This window comes from Eubalaena glacialis, chromosome 15 (genome assembly GCF_028564815.1).
Source record: "Eubalaena glacialis isolate mEubGla1 chromosome 15, mEubGla1.1.hap2.+ XY, whole genome shotgun sequence".
Classification (NCBI taxonomy): Eukaryota; Metazoa; Chordata; class Mammalia; order Artiodactyla; family Balaenidae; genus Eubalaena; species Eubalaena glacialis.
Genome location: NC_083730.1, coordinates 29,938,755 through 29,963,829, shown reverse-complemented (window position 1 = coordinate 29,963,829; position 25,075 = coordinate 29,938,755). Strand labels below are relative to the sequence as shown.

The 25,075-nt window shown below is 43.5% G+C and overlaps 1 protein-coding gene across 2 annotated transcripts in view; it reads left to right on the top strand.

The window, feature by feature from the left end:
* The window catches only part of SETBP1 (SET binding protein 1), a 370,614-nt gene that overhangs the window by 182,070 nt on the left and 163,469 nt on the right, over positions 1-25,075 (top strand). For both annotated transcript variants that reach the window (XM_061169675.1, XM_061169676.1), the window contains exon 3: positions 5,898-5,951. In XM_061169675.1, the coding sequence (XP_061025658.1) occupies positions 5,898-5,951 (54 nt within the window). The remainder of the gene's footprint in view (positions 1-5,897; positions 5,952-25,075) is intronic.

Genomic DNA, 25,075 nt, shown 5'->3' with positions numbered 1-25,075 from the left:
CACCCAGGAGTTGAAATAGCTGTGTCTTGGACAACAACCAAATATACATACCACTCTAAGAACATAGGTTACATGTGTGATCTTGCAAGATCACACATGGAGTCTTTAAAGAAAATGTATAAGCTCTTTTGGCTACATGTCTAGGGGAATTTGTTACAAATCTCACCTATAAATATTAGAACCCCATTATTTAAAAGATAATACAAGAAAAATATAAGCAATCAAGACCAGGCTTGCTTGGAGTTATATTCATTTATTATTAGCCATCCTTGTTGCTCTTTGGAACAGAACCTGAAACTAAGACTGGAGGTATCAGTGGTTTCAGGTTTAACCTTTAAAATTCCGTGAGAGTGAGGGGATTTAGCAAAAGGACACTCAGCCTAGCTAGGATGGCCACTTCGAGTGTGTAACTTACTTCTTAGGCTGGGAGGAAGCTGGCTGCCTGGCCCCTCCATCACCCACCCTAAATGCTTTGGCAGTTAGAACTAATGCTTTCCAAATTGTAAGGTTGTTTACCTTTAGCTTGGATGTGGATGTGACTGCACCCTCACTGGAATGGTGACCCTGTGTAGCAGCCTGAGTGACCACTCTCTAAATTCCTATTTGCACACCAATAATAGAGACACAGTACAAGACTATCTCATTGCCCTCCCATCTGTCCTTCTGATTAGAAATTCCTCCAGAGAATGTAGACAACCTCTTAGAAGTGTTTTGTGGGGAAAAGTTCCTGGAAAAAAGAGAGAGAGGAGACTAGATAGAGTCTGTTCCATCTCTTTTATCCCTGAGGTAAGAGAGACACACTGGGGTACTGGAACTGTGGGGCCAAAGGGAACACGGAATTCATTTTATAGGTGGTAAAGCAAGACCTGAATAGGGGAAGTGACCCCAAAACAGATCCCATAGTGAGTGGAGGCAGACCCAGGGCCAAGACATGAGTTTTCTCCCTCTGAGTCTAACTTTTGTACAGCGGTGTTCCAGTCATCATCCTGTGAGGAATAGCAACCTGTTGGTTCCATTTTACCTCCCTTAATTCAATTTCCACATTTCCTTCTGTGTTCCTGGAACTCTATTGCAGGCTTACTCATGGTTGGTGGTTCCAGAGCCTGTTGCTTGGTAGAAACCAAGCTTTCTTCCTTAGCTTTTTTTCCTTTTCTCTGTCTTAACCCCTGCCACTCTCCCCTCCCGATTTGAATCTTCCAGTCCCCAGGTGTTAGGTCATCTAAAACTTTCTTTGGGTTGCCTGCATATGGTTGGCTTTGTTGTTTCTGCTTTTTCACTGGGTAAGCCACTTACTCTTTCTGGGCCTCAGTTTCTAGTTGGTTTCTAACAACCCCGATCACACACATAATTGGGTGTTTATCTCCCTTGCTGGGATGCTGCCTTCCACACAGGCTGTCCCCAACTCTTTTGTCATTTGAGGGATTGGGGTGGGATGTGGTTCATGTTCCATCCTGTAGCCAAAGTAAGAAGCAAGTGACACTTCACAAAATAAAGAGGGGGAAAAAAATCCATTTCCTACAAAATAGAAAAGGGAAAGGAGAACAGATTGAAAAGAGGACAGGTGAGGTAAAAAGCGTATTTAATGAAAGGATGGTGTCTTTAAGGAAAATTTGAAATAGGGTCATTTGTTTTCCCCAAAGCCGTCTTTGCTCTATTTTCTTTATCTGTGTACCTGCCTACCACTGCATCCACCCATCCACCCATCCATCCATCTCACATGTTGTCATCTACTTTTCTGGCCCATGGGGAGGGAATATTTAAGAAGAGCAAATAACCTAGAGGATCCCTAGCACAACCGGGCTTCAGTGTGTCCAGCTGCATGTCTACAAGGCTGGGATCCTTTCAGCCAGGTGTCCAGCATGAGCCCCCCCCCACTCCCCATTTTATGTCAGGGACTCCCTTCCCGGATGCAGTGTGTCCTTTTAATGAGGGGCCAGAAGAGGGGAAGTGATACTTCTGGGGCTGGAGGACACGGAGGAAGATGGAGCAGCTTCCTTCCCTCTTTTGAAGGAAGCTCTGGAAGCTGTAGAATTTAGCAGGTAAAAAAGAAGCTATTTGAGGGGCAGTCTGAGGCCCATGGAGGTCCCAGGGTGATGCTGGCTGCAGCTGTGCTGGGGGTGACTTATGGTGGTGTGGGAAGCAAAGGGAGAATCCCGTTCAGGAAGCTGGGTGTGAGAGGAATGCCAGCAGAACGCCTCTGCTTGTGAAGCTGAAGGTATTTCTCTCACCCGAGGGTCCCACAGCTTCCTTCATCTTCCCCCTGCTCCCCAGCCTGCCCTTTGGGCTTGGAGAGACCAAGAAAAAAAATTGAACTTGCGCCGAGAGAGAAACTGCAGCTCCTCAAAAATGGAAAGCAGGGTCATCATCATAATATTCTGAATGTGGACTGTTCCAGAGAGCAGGGAGACGTGTCAGGAATGAGAATGGTTTGAGACAGGGCCCCAGGATGCCGCCCAGCTCCACCAGGGAGATGAAAGAATTTTCTCCTTCCTTTGCCTTTTAAATGTAATTCTGTCTGCCCTTCTCCCCCACACCCACCCAACCCTTTTACTGGGAACAGTGCAGACATTTAGCCATCCTGGGAAAAGGCAGGATCCTTTTCATTAACTGCAACCTGACTGCAGTCCCCAGAGCCACGGCGGAATGCATTTCCTCCCTCTTCGCCTCCCTGTCCTGGATCCCTCCCCACACGGCTAGGATGGTCTGAGCAGTGAACTCTTTTTCTGTGGGACAGAATGAGGAAGGGGTCTGGTCAGGGGGTGGGGGGTGGGGACAGTTTGGACAGGGTCTGGATCAGTGCTTTTTAGGGCAGTGATTTGTGGAAGCACATGCTCATCTCTTCTCTGCCATGCCTCAGCCTGCCCTGCTGATTAATTCATTCAGACATTTGAATACTATTTCATGCCCGAAATGCTCTAGGTGCTGAGCATTCTAGGTGTCTTTTCCTCTTGTCAACTTGAAGGATGTCATAAGCTGTCTCTCACACTTCTCAGTAATTTAGTCATTCTAGTCCTCACCTCTAGTTTGACAGTATTCCCCACTTTTCTTGTAAGTCATTTGACCAACAGGTACTTAATGACTAATTGTTTGTCCAGATTCTTCTTAACACTTTGAGAAATGCAGAAGTTATGTAAGATTTTTATAAACCATGGTCTTGTTGGGCATGGGCTTGTTAGGCGAAAAAAGGAAAATACAAAATATATACAAAAGAGAAGTTTAAATAATTAAGACCTAAATTGCGGGAATTCCCTGGCGGTCCAGCGGTTAGGACTTCGTGCTTCCACTGCAGGGGGCACGGGTTCGATCCCTGGTCGGGGAACTAAGATCCCGCATGCCGCAAGGCACGCCACCACCCCCGCCCCCGCAAAAAAAAAAGAACTAAATTGCATGCATCTTTCTTCTGCTTAAGAGAAGGGAAAGAGGATGTAAGATATAAGTTTTCCAGGGAGGATGGGATAGATCCTAACTTTGTTGAGCAGGGGACACAAGGAATAATGACCAAAAATTCTGTATCTTTATTTCCATTCAAACTGGATATGGTCATTTCTCAATCCCAAACCACTAACGCGAGGGAATAGCGCATATGCTAAGATGCCATGAACACCCTTGTGGTTTATTTTCTGTTGCAGCATCTCAGAACTGGGAAGAACTAGATATTTGGGTCTTACTTCTGCTGTCTGCCTGGTGAACCTCGTCAAAGCGCAGTAGAAGAGTCCCTGCCAGCTGGACTTCCAGGGCCTGGAGAGTTTGAGACCTGAGTCCTATATGCTAACACATGTCTGTGGCCCTGTTCTTGCAGAGGTCACTCCCATGCCCATACATCACCCCAGCCTGTCTGTCCCTCCTCCCCAGCTCCATCCCAACCTGTGCTTGAATCAGAGGCCCTAGGCCATATTGACAAGTCCTGAAAAGTGGATTGTTGTTACCAATTAAATAAAATAGTATCTGAAAGGAAGGGTTAGTTAAGGGTCATTCACAGGGACACACATTTTATGTTCCTGCCTGTGACTCATTTGACTAACAGTCTGGCACTCATCTTTTTTCCTATGTCATGTCTCCTCAACAAATTATCTCCAGTGTGCCTCCACCAGAGGCATCATGTTAAAGAAGAAAGAGGATAAGCTTTGGGATAATATACTGTTGGATTTAAATCCCGAATATGTGTTCTACCTGTGTGACCTAGAAAAGGTTTTCTAACCTCCATAAGTCTCAATTTTCCCATCCGTATAGTGGAGATACTTTCTATTTCATGAGGGAGTTATGAAGATTAAAAAATGAAAATTCTATAAGGCAGCAACCACTGTGCTGGGCACCCAGGCGATCCTCGATGTATCATGATTCCCTCCCTCCCTCCTTAATGCATGCCACAGCTGGCAGAGAACAGACGCAAAGGGAGCTGTGCTGGGGTTGGTAAACCCCTTTTCCATGTCTTCTCCCCACTGCCGACCTGAAGCGGCTCCCCGCCTTGCCGCCTGTCCATTTTCAAGGCTCAGTTCAAACTCCATCTTATTTCAGCAACCCTACCCTGACCCTTCTTGCCTTACGTTGTTCACAGTTTGACACTAACAACACCCTACTACACTCTGCTCACACTGACACATGCGTGTCTTACCCTTGGACCAAATTGTATGTTCCTTGAAGGCAGAGATGCTGTATAATTATGTTCAGCCCCCAGTGTCTCGTCAGGTACCCTCATGGCTTGTTGCTTGGCTGTGTCTGCAGTCAGGGGCTGAACTGGCTCTCTCTTGGGATGGTGTCACCTTTCCAGGCAAATGCCACTTGGGGAATCCTGCCTGCAGGCCTGAGTGTGGGGAGAGAGGTACATTCTCTACCTCCTTCCTGCTCCATCCCAGAGTTTACACACTTTGTGCGTCATTTTTGGCAAAGTCATTGAGAGAAGCTAGGGAGCCCAGGTGAGCTTTTCTGAGGGCTGGAGGCACTACAGCCCAGCGTGACTTCCTCTCTTTCTTGAACCAAACAAAATATTGTTACAGCAAATATGAAATCTTTCCTAGTTTTCACAAACGCTCTCCAGTCCTAACAAAGCTAGCAGTCACACTCCTTGAATCAAAATAAGCATCTGCCTTTATTTCTCTTTATCCCACTTTCCCAGCATTTTTGAGCAACAATAAAGAATGTGATTATTTTATTAATTTATTTTATGATTCCATTGAGTGCTTTCTGGACAGCATGCAAAAATATTAAAACCTTATCTTTACCCTTTAATATTGATTAAACACAGAGATACAGAAAATACATAACCTGACTCTCCTCATCTAACATTGTGCATAATAGTTGGAGGCATAAGCTATGAATACCTCAATAACATATAAAATCAAAAGCAATGTATGATAAAGGGAAACTGAGTCATGTGCAGCTGGGGAGAGGAAAGGGTCATTTTCACTGGTCTGAGTTTAAAAAAAGAAGAGGAAGAAGAAGAAGCAACAGCCCTCCCAGAGGAGATGAGCCTTTAACTGTCTCTTTTACTTGTCGTATCACAGAATAATTTGATAGTAGGAAAGAAGTCAGGGACCTTCTCCCTAAGGAAGTGTATGGACTCACACGTAATTTGTACTTACAATCTCAGGGGGTCTGTGGACTTGCTGGAGTCCATCCATAGTTCATGATCCCTAACTTAAGACCCTGAAGAATTAGTGGCACCTAGAAAGAAGGTAGGAGAGGGCAACAGGGATAGTCAGAGATAGAGTAGACACAAGGTGAGAAGGCCATTCAGTCCAGGCTCCTATCCCAGAAGCACCGCGTTTGCCTTTTGTGATTCTGCTGCTTTAGCTCCAGATCTGGGCTCTGGTGAGTCCATTGCTGATCAGTTGTTCTGGGGACTCTGTATGCAAACTGTGAGAAGTATCACTAAGGAAGACTCCTTTGTTCTTTTCCAGCTCCTCACAGCCAGTGACCTTGCAGCCAGCGACCTCAAAGGATTTCAGCCACAGGTAAGTTCCACTGATCCTTTTCTGAATTGTGAGCAAACAAAGTTGGCACCAGGGCACAAACCCCCCACCTTGGATTTCCAGCTTCTCTGACTTAAGGAAACAACCTTGACAATGACTTGGTAGTTTGTCCTCTCCCTCTGGCTCCTCCCATCTCATCATGAGCAAAACAACCTCTTTATGCATCTTTAATATTTTATAGCATGCAAGACTGTAGACCAAGCTGCTTGGAAAGCATGGTGGTAGGTGATTCAGCTCAGGAAAGTGTTAAACCAAGGAGGTAGAGGGTGGGGTTCTCTCCTGAATTTCTCCTCATTGGGACAGGATACTCACATTTGTGGAATCTTTGTGAGCAAATGCCTTGTAGACGTGGTCTGGCAGCCAGGTTAATCTCAGACTTCTGCAGAGGCAGATGGTTGCGTTTTGCTGATCTTGGTTAGGAAATGAGCCAGTATTATCTCTGGCCAGAATGCTTTTTGGAGGTCACTATGAACAGACCACAAGAGGCACAAGAAAGGGCTCTCTGGGGACCTCCCTGGCAGTGGTGAAGATGGAAAATCACCTTCCTTGTCTTTGGAAGGGAGCTTACTGTCTCCACACAAATGCATAACCACCAACACACACACACAACAAATGCACGACAGACACACAAATTCCTTGTGTTCCCCATGGATCCTAGTATAGATAGAGTGTGTATGCAAAGACAGGTAAATCCAAGAGCAAGAGCTGAGATGCTCCATCCCTTCCTCTGTCCCCCTTTCAGTAGGAAACTTCCTGTCACTCCCCAACTCAGTGCTGCCCAAGGCCCCACCTGCTGCACCTCTGCAGAGACTCCCAAGGGCAGAGCACGTAATTTCTAATAACAATAATTCCATATACTTGGGGATATTTTCTTCTTTAAATATGTTTTACATCCAAGAACTCACTGTACCCTCACTACACTTCTCCCATGTGTGGTGCTGAGACCCCAAGTCCTGGGGAGAAGAGGCCCCAGACCACTCAGAGAGCTAAGAACCAGAATGGGAGTGGAGCAAGAGGCTTGAGGGAGAGAATGAACAAAATAAAGGGCCCCGTTGGTGAGAGTCAAAGATAAATCCATGTACGGTTTGGGGTGTTTTGATCACAGCTTATTGATCCTTCTGTCAGGATGCAATGAGGTTTTAAAACTAGATAGTAAGGAAGCCTTTTGACAATACTGAAAAGTGACAATTTATTCAAGTACTTATTCATATAACTCACACAAACTTTCAGGTGAGCTCAGGGAATATAAAACAAAAACAAAAGAAAATCAGCATTTACCCATATCCCACCTACCTCCATACCTACTCTCACAACGCAGTGGGATAAATATTTATCTCAGCTAAATATTTATTTTTATCTGGAAATTTATACAAATAAAGGGAAAAAAGGCTCTGTGTGATGTTTTGTGGCTTGAAAAGGTTACATAGTGGAGACTGATTTTATGGAAGGGGTGTGTGTGTGTGTGTGTGTGTGTGTGTGTGTGTGGTTTTGACATTGTTTCTGACTTGATCATATTCTCTCCATGTTTGTTGAGCTACATTTCTAAAGATATTAGATTTAAAATGAACTATTAAGTTAGGTATATTGGGGGTCTGTCCACAACGTTTGAGGCCATGATCCTAGAAAGGCAGCTTCCCTGCCCTCCCCACAGATAACCCCGCAGGTGGTTGGTACAGATGGCTCACTCCCCTGCTTCCGTCTGACCTTTCCACATTATTCCATTTGTGTGTCATCCCCCCAAGGTTGGAATATAAATGCATAGTTTTCACTCCTCAGGATGCGTGTTCCCGAGGCCAGGAAGCCCTGGAACCTTGTGGCTAGAGTGTAGTACCCAGATCAAAAAGTCAGTTCTGCAGTGTTGTTCCTGAATCAAAAAGGCCCGGATGTGTCAACACCTAGTCAACACCACCCTCTTGGGTGCTTTTCCAAAGAGAAACAGAGTACTGCCCACATGCTTGGGGCTGCCTCCTTCTGGCCCCACTGCACCACATCGTTGGCTTCTGTTGTCATTTTCCCTTCTCTCTTCGGGTTTCAGGTGAAACTGAGCCCCAGGCATCCTGATGTCCACAATCATTCATGGTCGTGTTCCCTTCCAGGAACTGTCACTGACTTTCAGGAGGGAACTTGCTGAGGGCCCCTCCCTGGGCTCACTGTCAGTGGGCCTGTCAGCTTTCACACAGTCCACATTCACCACTTGCATGGAAAAGTTTTTGTCTTTTTTTTTTTCCCTTGAAGCCCGTCCTGCTGCAGCCTCTTAAGGAAAATAGTCATGATTTCCTCCCTAATCTTTGCTGCCCCTCCACTTTGAAAGTGTGGAGAGGGGTGATTGTATGAGGCTGGCCTCTCCTTGTCTCTCTTCTCCTTTCTGCATCCAGATAGAGAAGAGGAGGGTAAGGAAGTGACTATCAGCCTTTCTCCCTGTGATTATTGGTTTGTAAAGACACCATGTTCATTCCTAGAAATAAACACATTATTTTGAAGGTAGAGCGCAATGCTGAGATTCTACGGCCCATACATTAGCGGTGGGAGTTCTCCCAGGCCAGCGAGCTTGACCTCTGAGCCACACGGGGAGAACTGTCTGACCGTAGGCTACTAGTCTTAGCAGGTTTAAAAAGCACAAATGGAACTGCTCCTGAAATTCACACCTAAGTCACCCACACTCTTCTCTTCCACTTGGTTCCCCCCCAAACACATCATTCATTTTCCAACGCCTTGTTCTTCCTGCCTTTAAAGGAATGAACACACTTGAGTCCCCTCTTTTCTTGTCTTCGGATGATTAGAAATGAGGACCCTCATCTCCCTTTGCCAGACCATCTCTCTCCATCCCCAAAAGGAATAAAAAGAGGCATCTCATTCCCTTAGTAGAAGCCCCACAATCGTATGATTTCTTCTTCATTTTATTTTTACTCTTTTTTTTCCCCTCAGTTTAAGAGCTATAAGTGTTCACTAGAGATTTTGGAATGTGTGAAGGTGGTCAAAATGTACAAACTTCTAGTTATAAAATAAATAAGTCCTGGGGGTGTAATGTACAGCATGGTGACTATAGTTAATAGTACTTTACTGTATATTTGAAAGTTATTAAAAGAGTAGGTCTTGAAAGTTCTCATCACAAGAAAAAAATGTGTAATTCTGTGTGGTGACGGATGTTAACTATAAAAATTAACTAAAAAGAAGAAATTTGGAAAATATAAAAAAAATAAGAAAAAAAACTCTTTGCACCCCAGAAATATTTATAATTACATTTTGGGGTATAGTCTTACAATAGTTATTGTACACAGACATACACATCTATGGGATTTTTTAAAAAATTGATAATCATATTTTATATGCTTTTTTTAACCTTCTTTTTTGCTTGTTTGCATGCTTTTCATGTCACTGGAAAATCTTCTAGCAACTGGCTATTTTTGTCCACTTGCTAGTACCATCATTTATTTACCACGCCCCTCTTGCTAGACATTCCATTCCTTTTGCAGGCTGAGCTCTCCAGGAGGAATCCAAGGCAAGTGCTAGATTCTCTGCTCTCATCTAAGATACAAATAGCATCCACGGCTTCTTGGCATTTAGTTCTTCTTTATCTCTCAGTTCCTACAGGCATGTGAAGGTTGCTTAAATTTTGTAGTAAAGTGTCCATGTGTGCCCATGGGCATTTAAGCATCTGCTTACAAGGGCCCAGGTTGGGGATGCTGGGAGGAAATAACCGTAGCGTGGGGCCAAATCTCAGATGCAAGTTTCACCTGTCCAGCTGCAGTGCTAGGAAAGCAACCCTGAGAAGACCCATCCCCCACAGAGGAGAGCACACACAAAAGGACTTGGTCCTCACCTGCTTCATAAATGCCTCACTGTCTCAGAGAAGAGAGGATACTTCTTTCAGGAAAAATTGAGTTTTACTTCAAGTATGCCTCATGACAGGATTTTGGGAGGCAAGTGTAATAGCTATTCTATAAAGGGTCGCCATTTTAAAGGAATTTCTAAAATGTCCGTTGCTATTATGGCCAAGGGGACATTTGCAGTGAAGGGTAAGAAGAGTCACTCAGAACACAGAAAAACATTTTTCAGTGCAGAGAAAACAGGGCTTTCAGTCACTGAGCTGCCATTTCATTCAAAGGTGCCCGTGGAGACCTTTATGTGGGGCTCCCTGCTGCACAGACTTTTCCCCAGAATTTTGACAATTCTGGAATGTTCTGCCACTACTATTAGCTTTGTGAACCTGGGGAAGTTACCTAGTGGCTTTAATCCTCATTTTCCTTATCAAGCAAAAAAGCTGTGCAGCTTATCCCACAGATTGTTGTGAGGCTCAAATTGTTGTGAGACAATATTGTGAAAGCAACCTAGCATGATGCCTGCCACACACAGTAAATTCAACTTTTTCTTTTGATAGAAAAGTACAGGTTAAATTATTTAAGAATTGAGAAGAAGGAGAAATTATATCTGTATAGAGCAAGCAGGGAAGTCTTATAGGGAGAGATGTCATTGTACGTGCGCCAGGATAGGTGAGAAGGAAGTGAGGCGGTGAACTTACTTCAGGGCAGGGGAAGCCTGGATGAAGACCAAACCAAGGGTGGAGATGCTTGGGTATGGTCTGGAGACTTGGAATGCTTTAATTACTCTGGTTCAGAGGGAGTATGGTGAAGACATAGCTGCAAATTAAGTTGGGACCAAATTGCAGGAGGTCTCCAAAGTCCAGAAAAATAGTTGAGCTTTTTTTTTTTTAATGAACTATTATTGAAGTTTTCAAACTTATACAAAAGTAGACATGATAGTTTAATAAACCTCCATATATTATCCAACTTTTATTATCTATTATTCAACTTTAATATATTGTTACAAAAGCCTTGATTTGGAGCATTTGCTGATTTCTGTGGTGTAAATATCCCCATGGTGAACAACTTTAAGCTGCCAATGGTTTAACAACCTGTTTGCAAAGTCTTTGACAGCCAGCTTTCCAGAGTTGGTGTGATCAGTTCCCCGCATGCCACTGGGCCAGCTTCAGTAATCATTACCGTTTGTCAATCTTACTTCATCTATACTCCCAGATACATACATATTTTTTAATTTTAAATTTGGGGAGACTATTTTTTAAAAATCCCAGTCATCATGTTATTTCACTCATAAATAATTCAGTAAGCTTTTCTAACAAATAAGGGCTTAAAAAATACAATCACAATGCCATTATCACACCTATAAAAATAACAATAATTCCGTAATATTTTCTAATGCCTAGTCCATGTTCAGATTTCTCTGATTATCTTAACATGGCATTTTACAGCTGATATGTTTGAATAAGGATCCAGATTTTAGATTGTGACATCCATCTGAGGACAGTGTAGCCACTGAAGGTTTGAGGATGGGGAAGAGTCGCAACTGTGATGCAAGAAGGTTATACCATAGTTAGTAGGTGTGATGAAAAGAAGAGGGGGTCCAGTAATAAGCCTGTGCCATTGGTCCATGTGAGACGTAGTAGGGAACGAAACTGGGCTGGGGTCAATGTGGACATGTTCCTGAGGGGATGAATGCCAGATAAAATACAGGGGCAGAATCAGTGGACCTGGTAGCTGCTAGGCTGATTGGAGAAATAAGGGAACCATAAACATAAAGGAAGTACAGGTTGAGAAGGTACTGTGTTCATTCCAGGATTAAGTGTGATTATCGCCCAGTGTTCAAAGGAGGGGGATTTTGTCATCCCTGAAAGAACCCTTATCCCATTTTCCTCAGGCCCCACAATCAGTTCTACTCATAGACCATCAGGGGGTTAAACCATCTGCAAAATATCCTGGGCTCCACGAGTCCTAACCCAGAAATTTTTAATGCAGGCATGAAATCCCTGAGTTCCCAGGTTGCTTGTTCTTGCAGGGTTGATAGTGTCCTTCAGAACAGAATCCCCATTGCCTGACTCTGTTCCCATGCACACCCGCTGCCTACAGGCTCAGAGTCAACAGTCGTAAAGATGGAAAAGGAAGCTCGGGATTTTCCAGAGCACCCAGCCCCTGTTGGACTCAGCAGGAGTTGGTGTTACTACATGTCCACACGGCCTTTGATTGAGTGTAAATATGCCAAAGACTTACTAAAAGTGAACTGAATGCCAGAAAGTGTTCTTTGAACTTTACATTTATTCATCATTTAATCCTTACAAACCTCTGTGAAATCAGTAATAATATTATTTTCATTTTAAAAGTAATCACAGAGAAGTTAAGGTCACAAAGCCTGTAAGTGGCAGAATTAGGATTTGAACCCAGGCAGTCTGGCTCCAACACCTGTGTTCTTTACCTCTTATGCTATGACACCTTGAGTTAGAGCTTATCACCATTGTTAAGATAATTCAAACCCAAACTGACCACTGATAAGACCAGGACAAGCAGCCTCCCCTTCACTTTTGTGTATTATATTGAGTTTTCTTGATCTCAGCCTGTTCAAGGAAAAGCAATTCATCTATCTCAGAGTAAGAGAGGGAATTTTTGTGGAGCATTTTGAATCCTTCCGTCTTGGCAAAGCATTTCTGTTGTTCTCATCCCCTTCCTTCCCCAGTTCCCAAATGGAGAGTTGTGGTAGTTGTTGCCCCTTCTACAGAGGAAACCCAGTTGAGGCAGAGGTAGGTGGTGTAGTCTGCCATCTAAGATACACAACAATGAGAAAACAGGTTGGCTTGTTTTGAACTCGCCATATAGTATCTACTTTGCCATTTGGGGAAGAACCATCCCAAAGCAAAACAGTGTATAAGGAAGTCCCACTCTCAGTGCTTACTTACTCCTTTCATTTCAGAATTGAAAGAACAAGACAGAACACCTAGAGTAGCAGTTCTCAACCTTGACTGCATATGGGATTATCGAGGGAGCTTATGAAAACTACAGGAGCCCAGGCCCAACCCCATTGAATTAGTCTGGGTGGAGTCCAGAAGCTCCAGGTGTTTTCAGAAGCTCCCCAGAATCTAAATCAGCCTCCTCATTTTCTAGATAAAGACTGAGACACAGAGGTAGTCTTGAAGAGGAGAGAAAATAAAAGACCCCACAATCAAATGGCTTCTACCCTGTGTCGGGAATGTGCCATGTGCTTCACTTGCCCCTGGTGACTAAACCCACAGCAACCTTTTATCAGACACCTTACTCGTCCCCTTTCACTGAGGAAGAAAACGGGATCCAGGCAGAGGATGTATGGCTAAGCAGGGATTCTATAAAGCCTACACCTGTGCCCACCGCCTGCTATTTCCACTCAGCAGTTGAGATTTGTCCAGTATTTTAACCTAGCTCGTGATGGTGTTGGGTTTATGACCTCCTCTGCTTGCTACCTAGACATTCTGGACTTTAAGACATATACAAAAAGGCCCAGCTTTCCAACACTGCCCCAAGAGAGAATGCGTGTGGTTGGCTGGTGCACCGCATCCCCTGACTTCAGGAGCAAGGTTGATCCCATGCGTCCTCCTTGCTCAAGGTCCTGCTTAGTAAACTCACACCTTTTTCTCAAGGCCTTTCTTCAGGCTTGCCCTCTGCCTCTTGCCATGCATCTTTGCTCTCTGATTCAGTACGATTCGGAGCATGGACTGCAGACTAGTGCTGGCCTGTCAAGTGTGTGTTACCGGTCCACAATGAGATGCATCTAAAAACAGAGTGTTTAGAAACTTTTATGGCAACTTGATGTTTCCATGATATCCGAGCATGTGATCATTTTCCTACTAATTTATCTTTGTAGTATTTTACCAAAGTAACTATACATAAATATGGGTTGGGAAAAAGAAAAACATGTCGTCATTCCCCAAAAATTGCAGATGCAGTTTCCTGGTTTTATCAAAAGGGTAGGATCTCGACTCTTGGTTTTTTTGCCTTCTCCTATGAGCTCACGTGACTATATCTGTATTGTGAATAATGTTCCCCCTCAAAAAAATGGCTCCACCCATAAAGGTGTTTTTCTGGCTACTTGTGGGATACCTACATAAAACATGGATCTTTCCCCATAATTCCTAAGGCAACCTACTTTATTTTGCTTACCTAACATGGACATCTGTGACAGTAGTAGAGTACTTTAAACAAAAACATTTGTTCACATGCATACATATACTTTGCACTAAAACCCAAACTGACATTATTACTTTTCTTACATGAGATCAGCATCTTCGTACTACAGGTATATCTTTTTTGCACTGCCTGCCTTGACAGTGTTTATAGCAGATTTTTTTTTTTTTTTAAAACCAGTATTGGCATTTAGTCCTGAAGAGAGAAGTTCTCCAGGTGTTTCCAGAGTGTCTGGCATTTCAGTGGAATATTCTGAAGTCTTAGTAAGTTCTAAATCTCTTTAGACTTTAATGAATATTTTTTTTTCTCCCAAGATGTTCTGACCACCTGGGGGCCGCATGCAGGTGAGTCCAACTTAAAACAGACCTAATGTGCAGAAATTCACACGCAGGAAAATTGCTGGTTGGCAGGTGGGTGTTGGGAGAAGAAGGGCTTCCTCATATGCAGAAAGATTTTTCTCCTTTATCAAAGGAATCAATGTAAGTTATCCCTGACAGCATATTCAAATATGATTTAGCCTCAAAATCTGATTTAAACTCAATTTTTCAGAATAGAAGTATAAACAAAGTGAGGCCAACCAGTGATGATTAACTTTGAATGTCATTCTCTTCTCTTTCAAAGACAGTTTTCATCTGAAACAAAAACAAAAACAAACCAAAATGCTTAGCAGCAAGGGTGTAGAGTTAGATGATCTCTATGATCCCTTGAGACTCAAAATGTTTAATTACACTTTGACTTCTTCCACTGACTTCATGTTTCTAGTTTTCTATTCTTGTTTTTCTCTTCCATCCTTCTGGTAAAGTGGCTTCAATTTGAGCTTCTTAAAAATCATTCTGTAATTCTGCTTACTTGAGGTTTGGGGTCATTGATGTTTTGTGATATATCTCAAGGATCTGTGTTTATTAGTGGATTGAGTTACAGATTTCCCTGTCTAAATTTTAATGTGATGCATCACTTTGTTCTATACATTTTTAGGGCTAGGAATGACTCACATGCAGAAAATACAAATTCACAGACCACCTTTAGGACTTGAAAGGAGGTATTTTCTTCAAAATCCCTTTAGCAGGATAGTTCTAAACCTGCCTAATGAGGAGAAAGGCCCAACTCTCCAACAAATAAGCACACTCACTTTTTATTTTTAAGTTCTTTCCAACCCTACTGTCTGCCTCACATTTCACTGGCCTCCTACCTATCTACCCAACCCCTTTCTGACCATCTTGTACTGGACCAAATGGGTCGATTGAGAGGCATCAGGAGACCCCCGCAAGAGAGGGGCCCCTCATAGTGGAACAGCTTGCAGACCTCAAGCGGCATCTTCCAGCCATCTGTCTACTTGTGTTTGGAGCCTGCATCAAGTCTGCAGACAGCCTCCACCACAGCATTCTGATATGTCCCTGATAATGACCATCCCTCCCCCTTCTCCAGTTCTGTACATGATCTTCCTTCTGCATCACTCGCCTTCTTCAAAATGTGTATCACAGCCTCTGACAGAACCATGTTGCCAACACGTGTCCCAAGCCAATGATTCATGAGACAGAAAAACTTTACGTGATGTTGCTGTAATCTTTATTACTATAAATAGTCAAAATTGATGCTTATTTAGGAATACAACATGAATCTCTCTCACCCTTCTGTAACCAGTAACTAGCACAGAGAACATTTCCCATTACTTTATCATTTAGTAGTTGAAATCACAGGTCTGCCCTGTATTAGCTGTGTGGCCCACATTTAGTATTTAATGTGTATGTGGCTCAGATTCTGTTTTAGTGAAAGAAAGATACCTGTTCCATGGGATTTTGAGGAGGACTGAATAGATAGGCCCAAAAAACAGTATCTGGTATCTGCTAAGCACTCCATACAGCACACACTCCGTATGTGCTGTAGTTCTTATTATTCTTGTAAGTTACATATTGAAATTGAACCTGGACCACTGAAGCAGACTTCAGAACACAAATTGCAGCTTCCCAAGACAATATAACTAGAATTTGGGATTACCAATGAAGAAAAAAAACATAAAAAAACAAACAAAAAATCTAGATCTTGCCTGATGTTTTCACTAGTTTGTTTATGACACTTGCCAATCAAAGAGAGCAATGGTAGACAGCCCGGCCCTGTGAGAATGACCCTACAAGAGGAAGGAGGAGGACAGGATGAATGGGATGGATAAGGGACAGATAGGAACCGTTTGGCGGGGACATGAGAACACCCAGAAAGAAGTGCCTTCGTTGCTTGCTTCTTTCCCTTACCACCTGTGGCACTTTCCCATGGAGGAGGACTAGCTAGAAAGTGTTCAAAATCAGCAGTCCCCAACCTTTTTGGCACCAGGGACCGGTTTCGTGGAAGACAATTTTTCCACGGACCGGAGAGGGCAGGATGGTTTTGGGATGATTGAAGCACATTACATTTATTGTGCACTTTATTTCTGTTATTATTACATTGTAATATATAATGAAATAATTATGCAACTCACCATAATGCAGAATCAGTGGGAGCCCTGAGCTTGTTTGCACTTGGCACTCACTGATAGGGTTTTGATATGAGTCTGCAAGCAATTGATTTATTATGGTCTCTGTGCAGTCAAACCTCTCTGCTAATGATAATCTGTATTTGCAGCCACTCCCCAGCGCTAGCTAGCATCACTGCCTCAGCTCCACCTCAGATAGTCAGGCGTTAGATTCTCATAGGGAGTGCACAACCTAGATCCCTCGCATGCGCAGTTCACAGTAGGGTTCACGCTCCTATAAGAATCTAATGCAGCCGCAGATCTGACAGGAGGCGGAGCTCAGGCGGTAATGCGAGCAATGGGGAGTAAATACAGATGAAGCTTCGCTCACTTGCCCACCGCTCACCTCCTGCTCTGCGGCCTGGTTCCTAACAGGCCACTGTTACCAGGGTTGGGGACCTCTGTTCAAAATGACTTTAAACAAATGCATCAAGAGCTTTTTTAACCACCAGAGCATTGCCTCATCTGAACCAACTCCCTTGGGTCTAGTGATCCTCGGCATAATTCTGGACATCTACTTCAGCTCCAACCCTGTAAAAGAATCACAGGCGCAATGATTTATTGCCCAGAAAAATCAGTGAGGAATTGTACCAAAGTGCATTTGGATGGGTGCTGTTCAGGGAGACTGTGTTAGGGCTTGGGAACTTTGGGGGGATTTTATATGATGACTTTCATATCCATAAATTCAGTTGTTTCTATATTAAAGATGAGATAAGAGCTGATTCAAGGAGCATATGGGTTCTGGAGTCCGTGGGCTGTCAGATGGAGGTGGCACCTGCCGAAGGGAGCCGTCCTGGCTGCAGGACTCTTGTCTCCAGTAAGCAGTCCACCGTCAACATGCTGACAGGGCAAGTAGCTTGCTGATAGGAATGAGAGGTCTGTGCCCAGATGCGAGCCTTGTCTGTACTGTGAGAAAACACAGCTGGCTAAATTTGGCTTTCTTACTCTTCATCTGGTTAGGAACAGAAATGCCAAAGTGGAGAATGGGGGGATGAGATGAGCACTGTGTAAAAACATAACGAATCTGTGTACAAAAAGTAGATGCTCAATGAGTATTTGTAGAACCCATTCTAGGGATGCATGCATATCAGAAGTAAAAATAGATCCCCCAAACAAAAATGCATGTATCCAAATTCCGATATTTCTTTAATGCCTCTGGCCTTGTGGTTATGATAAAGATAGCTTCTATCACTTGTCTTATTTTTGGAGCTAATGAATTTTGTGAGCCTTTTTTTAGGACAACCAAATCTTTGGAGCTTTGCGTGTCTTTCACCATTATTTAATGGTATAGCAGGAGCATTCAAGTACCTCTGGAATTGGGACTAGAAATACACAGCTTTGAATTAAATCAGTTTGACTCAGCCGCCTCCGACCTATTGCATTATTGACATCTTGTGAAAGGTGACTAAGGCATGGGGTCATGAGAGAAGTGGGAAGAGTGCTGAAAAAAGAACTGTCTGTGAAATCTCAGCCTGCAGGCATCTGGAGAGACAGCGCGTTTCATTCTTGATAAACTCCAGCAGAAGAGAGCAATCAGCTAAACGAGAGCTGGACAAATTAAATGGCTGAGTATTATTTCAAAGGGGAGCTCGGGCAGCATCAGAAATTCCCCATCAGCTGTAATAACGCCAATTACTTTGCTAACTGCAGATTCCATCATGATGTGTTTCGTGCAATCAGGCGTAGTACTCTTACAGGGGCCTGATGGGTTTCGTTTACTCTGAATGTGCATTTGTAGAGAATCTTTTGCGCCCAAAGGCTTAGAGCTCTGAGCATCTTCTTCTTGGTCCAGACTCATCCACAGCTGAGGGAGATTATCTCTGAGATGGAGTCGGGAGCAGGCTGGGCAGGCTGGACCCAGTGCCCCTCTCACGGGAGAATGCCTGGGATTTAAATACAAAGAGAACAGCTGGGTGTGGTAGTTCTTAGTGAATGTGGCAATCTCTAGAAAACCTCTCTGTCGGTTACCCAACTAGTAAATAAATACATATTTCTGATTATGAGCGAAGGTTCTTGGCACATCGGAGCGTTGGACAGATCACCTTAAACAGTAATAACAAACAGAAGCTCTGGGAGGAAAGACGGCGCCAACAGTTCATTAAGCCTTAAATACTGACAAATGGGGGTGCAGGGCTTTCATTGTCTCCCTTTGAGAATCATTTGGCTGGATGTCAAACAGCTCATTTCAAATATGGGAAGACATTGTAAGAGAGGAAGATATCCCTCCTCCTCCCAACATTTTAGCAGGGGAAATACAATTTGGAGAGTCTACAGGAACATTCATTTTCTGTTTACATTTGGCTCTGTAGAAATTAATGGGTTTGTGGCTCTAGCTACTTTGAGGAGTGAGTTGTGAGTCTCCATTTACACACCCAATTGAGGAAGGCGCTAATCATGGGCGTTTACCGAGCGCTTCGGCCTGATTGACAGCTGGAGTGGAAGCTGTATCTGTGGCTGCTGGGGTGCAGAAGAAGAGCTAAAGGCTGATTTGATTCCACTTGTGCTGAGCTGTCATCTGAGGCCAGAGCCTGGAGGAGAATGGGAAGCTATTCTCTTCCCTCTGCTTTGTGACAAGCAACCCGTGTGTCATTTTATTTTTTTAACCTGCCTCTTCCTCCTTCACGACTATGATAAAGGCCTCTTTGCCTAGGGAAGAAAGGATTCTCCTGAATTCAAAGGCAGCTACCAGTGCCTCCGAGTGAGTGGCTCATCTGCTCTCCAAGCCCTCCCTCTCCCAGCTGCTGCCCAGGGCTCCCGGCCCACAAGACCAGCATCGGGTCAGGTCCTACTGTAGATGGGAAGGCAGCCGTAAGATCAGGTGGGAACAGAGAACAGGTCCATAGGATACCAGTTAGTGTGGCAGGGCTCATGCCTCGCAGATCATTCATTCCAGGAGTGTGTGTATGCACACACACACACGTGAGCATATACATGTGTTTGTTTCCCCTAAAAGAGGTACTTCAACTAGTGTATTTGGTTTGACATCAGCCTTTCTGCAGGTGGCAGCTGTTCAGATAACATTCTTGGCTCTCTGATAAGAGGCAGAACTTGTCTCCTGCAAATCCCCGGTGACAGAAACAGCCCTTCGAAATCACGAGATAATGTATGAAGCATTAAATGGAGGTGAGGGCATCAAATCATGCCACGTGTACTCAGCATCAGCAACTCCACAACCAATGGCAAAGAGAGCTGCCATGTCCGGCCTCCTCATCAGCATGACTTGGAAAGTATTCAGGGATCTCCTTGTTTGTGGGGCAAGTCATTTGTTCACATGTGAACTCAGAGGACAGTTCTGGCTTGGTGACACAGCCTCCACTGTGAGCAGTGTGTGCCAAGATGCATTCATCAAAATCAGTCTCAGTGGGGTGTGGTCCTGTGTCTGAGCTGTTGAGACAGGGCCAGCCTCAGATGCACTAACATAGCTCAGCTGTGAAAATAAACTCTCTTGCAGCACATACTCTTCTCCCATCTTCCTCTATAATATCCTTTTTAAAAAACATATGCCGTAAGCAATCCAACGTTTTAAGAAACTGGGCCCTTGTACCAATCTTAGTGATTCCACTTTCCTTAAATATATGTCAGTCTAGATCCGCTAGTTAGGACATCTGCCGACATATTAATACATCTCTACTAGGTGCAGGACACCTACCAAAAGGCCAGAGAAACCTTTTTAAAAGACATTTCATTCCTTGCACTTGTGGAATGAATAGGGTCATGCTCTAAGCCCATATACAGGATATGAAACAATAAAATCAGCTTATATTTATGTAGCAGTTTTATATACCTTCTTATACCTGGTGAGCACCAGGAACACGTGAAATAGGTAACTTCATTTTACAGAAGAAAAAGTAGAGACTGAGGCAGATTAAATGATTTGTTCAAAGTCCTCAGCTGTTTAGTGATAAAGTGATAGAAGGGATTCACCAAGACTCTAAAACCCCATTCCCCCTTTGTTCTTTGCCGTCTTGTCCACAGATGTAAGACAACAGGGTAGCTGGTATTGTGTACTGGTGACATTTCTGTATATTTCTGCTTTACCTATAGAAGAGATTTAGAATTTATGCTAAACTAAATGTTCCCCAAAGGAAAGCTAGAACCAATGCGAGTTAGTTGAGGGAGACAGATTTCCAGTTTATTTAGAAAGACTTTCCCAGCAACAGAGGGCACTTACCCCATGTGCCTAGTTAGCACCCAATCTCTGGATACTTATGAGTAGAAGGAAAGGCAGTATAGCAGAGGGGTTTCATCAGGTACGGGTACAGGTACAAGACCTGAGACTGAACATTTGCTAGCTTTGTGACCTTGTTCAGGTTAGATAACCTCTCTGAGTCTTGGTTTTCTCATGCATACAAGGGAGAGAGCAATACTCACCTCACCTGGTGTAAGATTGATTAAGTACGTATGTAAGGGACTGAACACTTTGCCTGGAACCAAGCACTTTCTCAATAAATGTTTGGCATTTCTCTAAGCCATTGCATCCCATGTGTCTCCTCTTTCCCGGCCGCCCTGTCCAAGCAAACGCTCTCTGTACCAGGTGAGGAAAGTCGGTCCAGCAGTCCTTCCAATGGCAGCATTGGGGCCCAGATGCTGTGGTCCCCAATCACAGGTCTGGGTCCAGCATCTTATTAAACTCATTTTAGATTTAGAAACCAGAAGAAGGTCATTGGAACTGGAATCCCCAGCAACTCTGAGTAATTCACACGTATGTCGTTTGGGAAATAGTTTTTATGTTTGCCAAAAGATGATACATGGAAAATGTGTCACTGAAGACACTTTTGTTCAAATAAAACTTCTTTCAGTCCATTATGCTAGACCCTGCTGGCATCTTGAAGAGGCCTTTCCAAAAATAAATGCCCTGGGTAATCCGAGTCTCTGAGTATGTCATGAGCTCAGTGCCTAGGTGTGTGTCTCAACTTCTTTATGGTCTCAGATGACAGATGAGCACAAGTGGGCTCAAATCAGCCTTAGCTCTTTGTCTGCACCCCCAGCTGTCTCAGATACAGGTTCCACTCCAGCTGTCGGTCAGGCCATGTGTCTCAGTTTCTTTATGTACAAATGGAGGGCTATGCTTGAATGATGCCTAAAAAGTCTTCCAGCTCTAGTATTTTATCCTTTTCCATTCCATCCCATTCCTGTAGACATCAGACTTCTAGAGGCTGTAAAGAATATAAATGAAGGTTTTTAAAGAACAGGCCTAGCTCTTCCATAGCTCACTGCTAAGGCCACTGACTACTTAAATCTTTATTTACTCTGTCCAAGATGTTCCTCAACCTACTTGGATCAAAGCCTTCCCATTTCATTTTTTGACACTTGCATATTTTTCCTAGTTGGATACTATACTTTCATATTCATATGTAGAAGTAGTTTTAATTTAAAATAAAAAGAGTGCTTGGAATCTGTAGCCCTTGGTGCTACCCAGATGCCTCCTGCAGGAAGCACCCTGTCACCTTTCAGGTGTATCCAATTCCTCTTAAAAACTTTAGCACCCATCAGAAATATGGAGAAAACCCCATCTTTGGGAGTTTCATTAGCTCGGTAACCACTTCACCTTTTGAAAGATTACTGGACTGTACATTTTATTATTATTAATAATTAAAAGGAAGCCAACTATCCTATTTGATGCCACACATAAATGACAGCTTTCTAAAGCCCCCCCAAAAGCTTCCAGTTGAGCTCGTCCAAAGTGACCTTCTAATTCCTGGTGAAGGATCTTCTCATGCTGAACTTAGCAGAGGCCCTGGCTTGCAGTGGGCCATCAGGAATACTTGCTGAATGAATGAATGAATTGGTGAATGAGTGAGTAGCATTACCATCTGGTATGTGGGAAAAACTTGGAGCTTGGGGTCACATGGAATTGGGTCTGAATTTTGATCTTCCTTTTAGTAGGTGCATGATCTTGAGAAAATTCCTTAACTTTTTTTCCTTTGTCAAGTGGAGACATGAACTCCCTTTAAGTGTTACTAGAAGAATTAGAAACGATCGATGTAAGTGCCTGTTACATGGGAGGTGCCTGTTAAAAGAAGGCTTTTTAACTCTCCTGCCTCATGCAGTGCTGTTGCCCAGTGGGCCTTTAGGAAGTGTTTGATGACTGAAGAGAGCCTAGCACCATTCATCAGAGGCCACAAGTCATCCACACACAGAAATGACACCGCCTTCATCTACTGAGCTGCTGTTCTCAGCTGGGGAAGTCCCCAGTCCCCTGGTTGGCACATAGGTCCGGCCAACCAGTTGTGTACAGCTCTCTCTAGCTATTCTGAGCATGAACAAAATTACCTGGGGATTCTCTTCTTGACAGGACTAGAGACTTCTGCTCTTAGGGAAGAAAAAGCAGTTCTGATAATGAGATGACAGAGCAGAGGGCTTTTCCCTGTTCTCAACTAGGGCTCAAGTGGTGGAGAAGCAGTCCAGAATGCGCAAAGGCCAAGACCAAGGACTGTGGCAGGTCTTCAGGATGAGAGAGGAGCAAGGACCAGCTAGGATCATTTATTCTAGGGTGAGCATCCAGACTGGGTAAAATTCTTGGGCCACTGACCACAGAAGGCACAGGCAGAGAATACAATGAGCCAGTGGCTAACTATGTCCATGATGCCCAGGGCTTATCCAAGCAGGGACAGGACAGGAGGATGTCAAAGGTCTTAGCAGATGTGATCAAACAAAAGTCACATGAAGGAGAGGCAGCAGGACATCTGATCACAGATACCAGGAAACCAGGCCCCCAAATGCAAGGGCTCAGTTGTAGGAAGGTAGCGTACTGAGGTGCGAGACAGTAGAGCCAAACAAGAACCCATTTGGACCAACAAACAAATCATTTTCTGGGCTCAACAGGAACTTACACATTAGAGGAACATTCAGGCTCCGTGCCTGGTGAAAGGCAACCCAAACCCCTTCCTTGGTGGAGTCGTTCAGAGTGCTGGTCCAACTCTGTGCCAGGGAAGATGATCCATTTCTACACCAAGCTCCCAGTGAGGCAAGTTATGTAGGCTGAGGCTGCAGCCGCGCTCTTCAGGTGGTGAGAAGTAGAGCTAAGGAAACTCAAACCAAGGGTTTCATCCCCTTGTGAGCCAGTTAGCTCTGCCTGTGTGAAGATGAAGTGTTAGCAGCTCATCAGATGTCACAAATAGTTCACTTTTAGAGCACACTCAGGGGTTGTGTTCAGGTCAGTGCTTGGAGGAGCCCTTTTACAGGATCCCAAGAAATGGAATTTTGAAGCTGATACTGTTCTCTCTATTCTTTAGCAAAATTTATCTTCCCTGAAACCTTATGAATTGCATTGACTCCAAAAGGAATAGGCTTCCCATTGGTGCAAAATATGTTATATAGCAGATAAAGGAGCTTTGTGCTTTTATTAAAACGGTGACAATCAGCCTGTTCATTTCCTCAGACTTACCTTGTCTACGCAAGGCCTAATGCCCCTCTATTATGTTTATCCCTTGTGGGGACTTACATGAGCAGTGACTGTCATTGACATGGCCACTGAAGATTAATAACATCGATGCCACTGAGAGCTTACCCAGGGGTTTGGAGCATAGCAACTGAAGGATAGTAAATTGGAGGTAGAAGGAAAAGGCCCAAAAAAAGAGGGTCTCGAAAGAGTTGACAACCAATCCTTCCTGGGAGTCAAGTCAGCTGACTGCTTTAGTTTCAAGACCTCCTTGAAGATGTAGAGATGACCTCATCTCTGTCCCCAGTGCTACCCACCCATTCTCTCCCAAAGGTGTAAGTAACACCCCTGATCACTCACCAGCAAGTGGAAGTTTCTCTCTCACATACTTTTTTTCTCTTCCTGCTTTATTGAGATATAATTGACATTTAGCACTGTGTAAATTTAAGGTATACAGCATAATGATCTGACTTACATACATCATGAAATGAGGACCACAATAAGTTTAGTGAACATCCATCATCTCATATAGATACAAAATTAAAGAAATAGAAAAAAAATTTTTTTCTTGTGATGAAAACTCTTAGGATTACTCTGTTAACTTTTAGATGTAACATAGAGCAGTGTTCATTATCTTTATCATGTGGTACATTACATCCCTAGTACTATTTATCTTATAACTGGAAGTTTGTACCTTTTGACCACCTTCATCCAATTCCCCATCCCACCCCCCACCTTTGATAACCACAAATCTGATCTCTTTTTCTATATGTTTGTTTGTTTGCTTGTTTGTTTTTGAAATATTAATATAATTGACCTACAACACTATGTTAGTTCCTGTTACACAAATAGTAATTTAATCTCTCATACTTTTTTATTCTAGAAGAATAACAGCAAACTGATTTCATTTGCCTTTGCTTGAAAATTGAATACCTTCCCTAACCAACTTTTTTCTCCTGCTTATTGTAAAGCCACACCCCTCCCACCTTTTTTCCCTTCAGCATTTCAAAACAGAGGTAAACAGTTTTGCTGATGCTTTTAGGATTTCTCTGATTCTTTGATTAATTTCCAGGGACAACAATAGGCCTCTGTGACTTTAAGAATGTTCTGTTTTCTTGCCAAACTAGGAGGGGAAGAATCAAAAGAGGAAGTTAACTTTGTACTAAGATGTTCATTCTTACTCTAAAAGTTTAAGAACTATCATCAGAGACTTATTTATTGT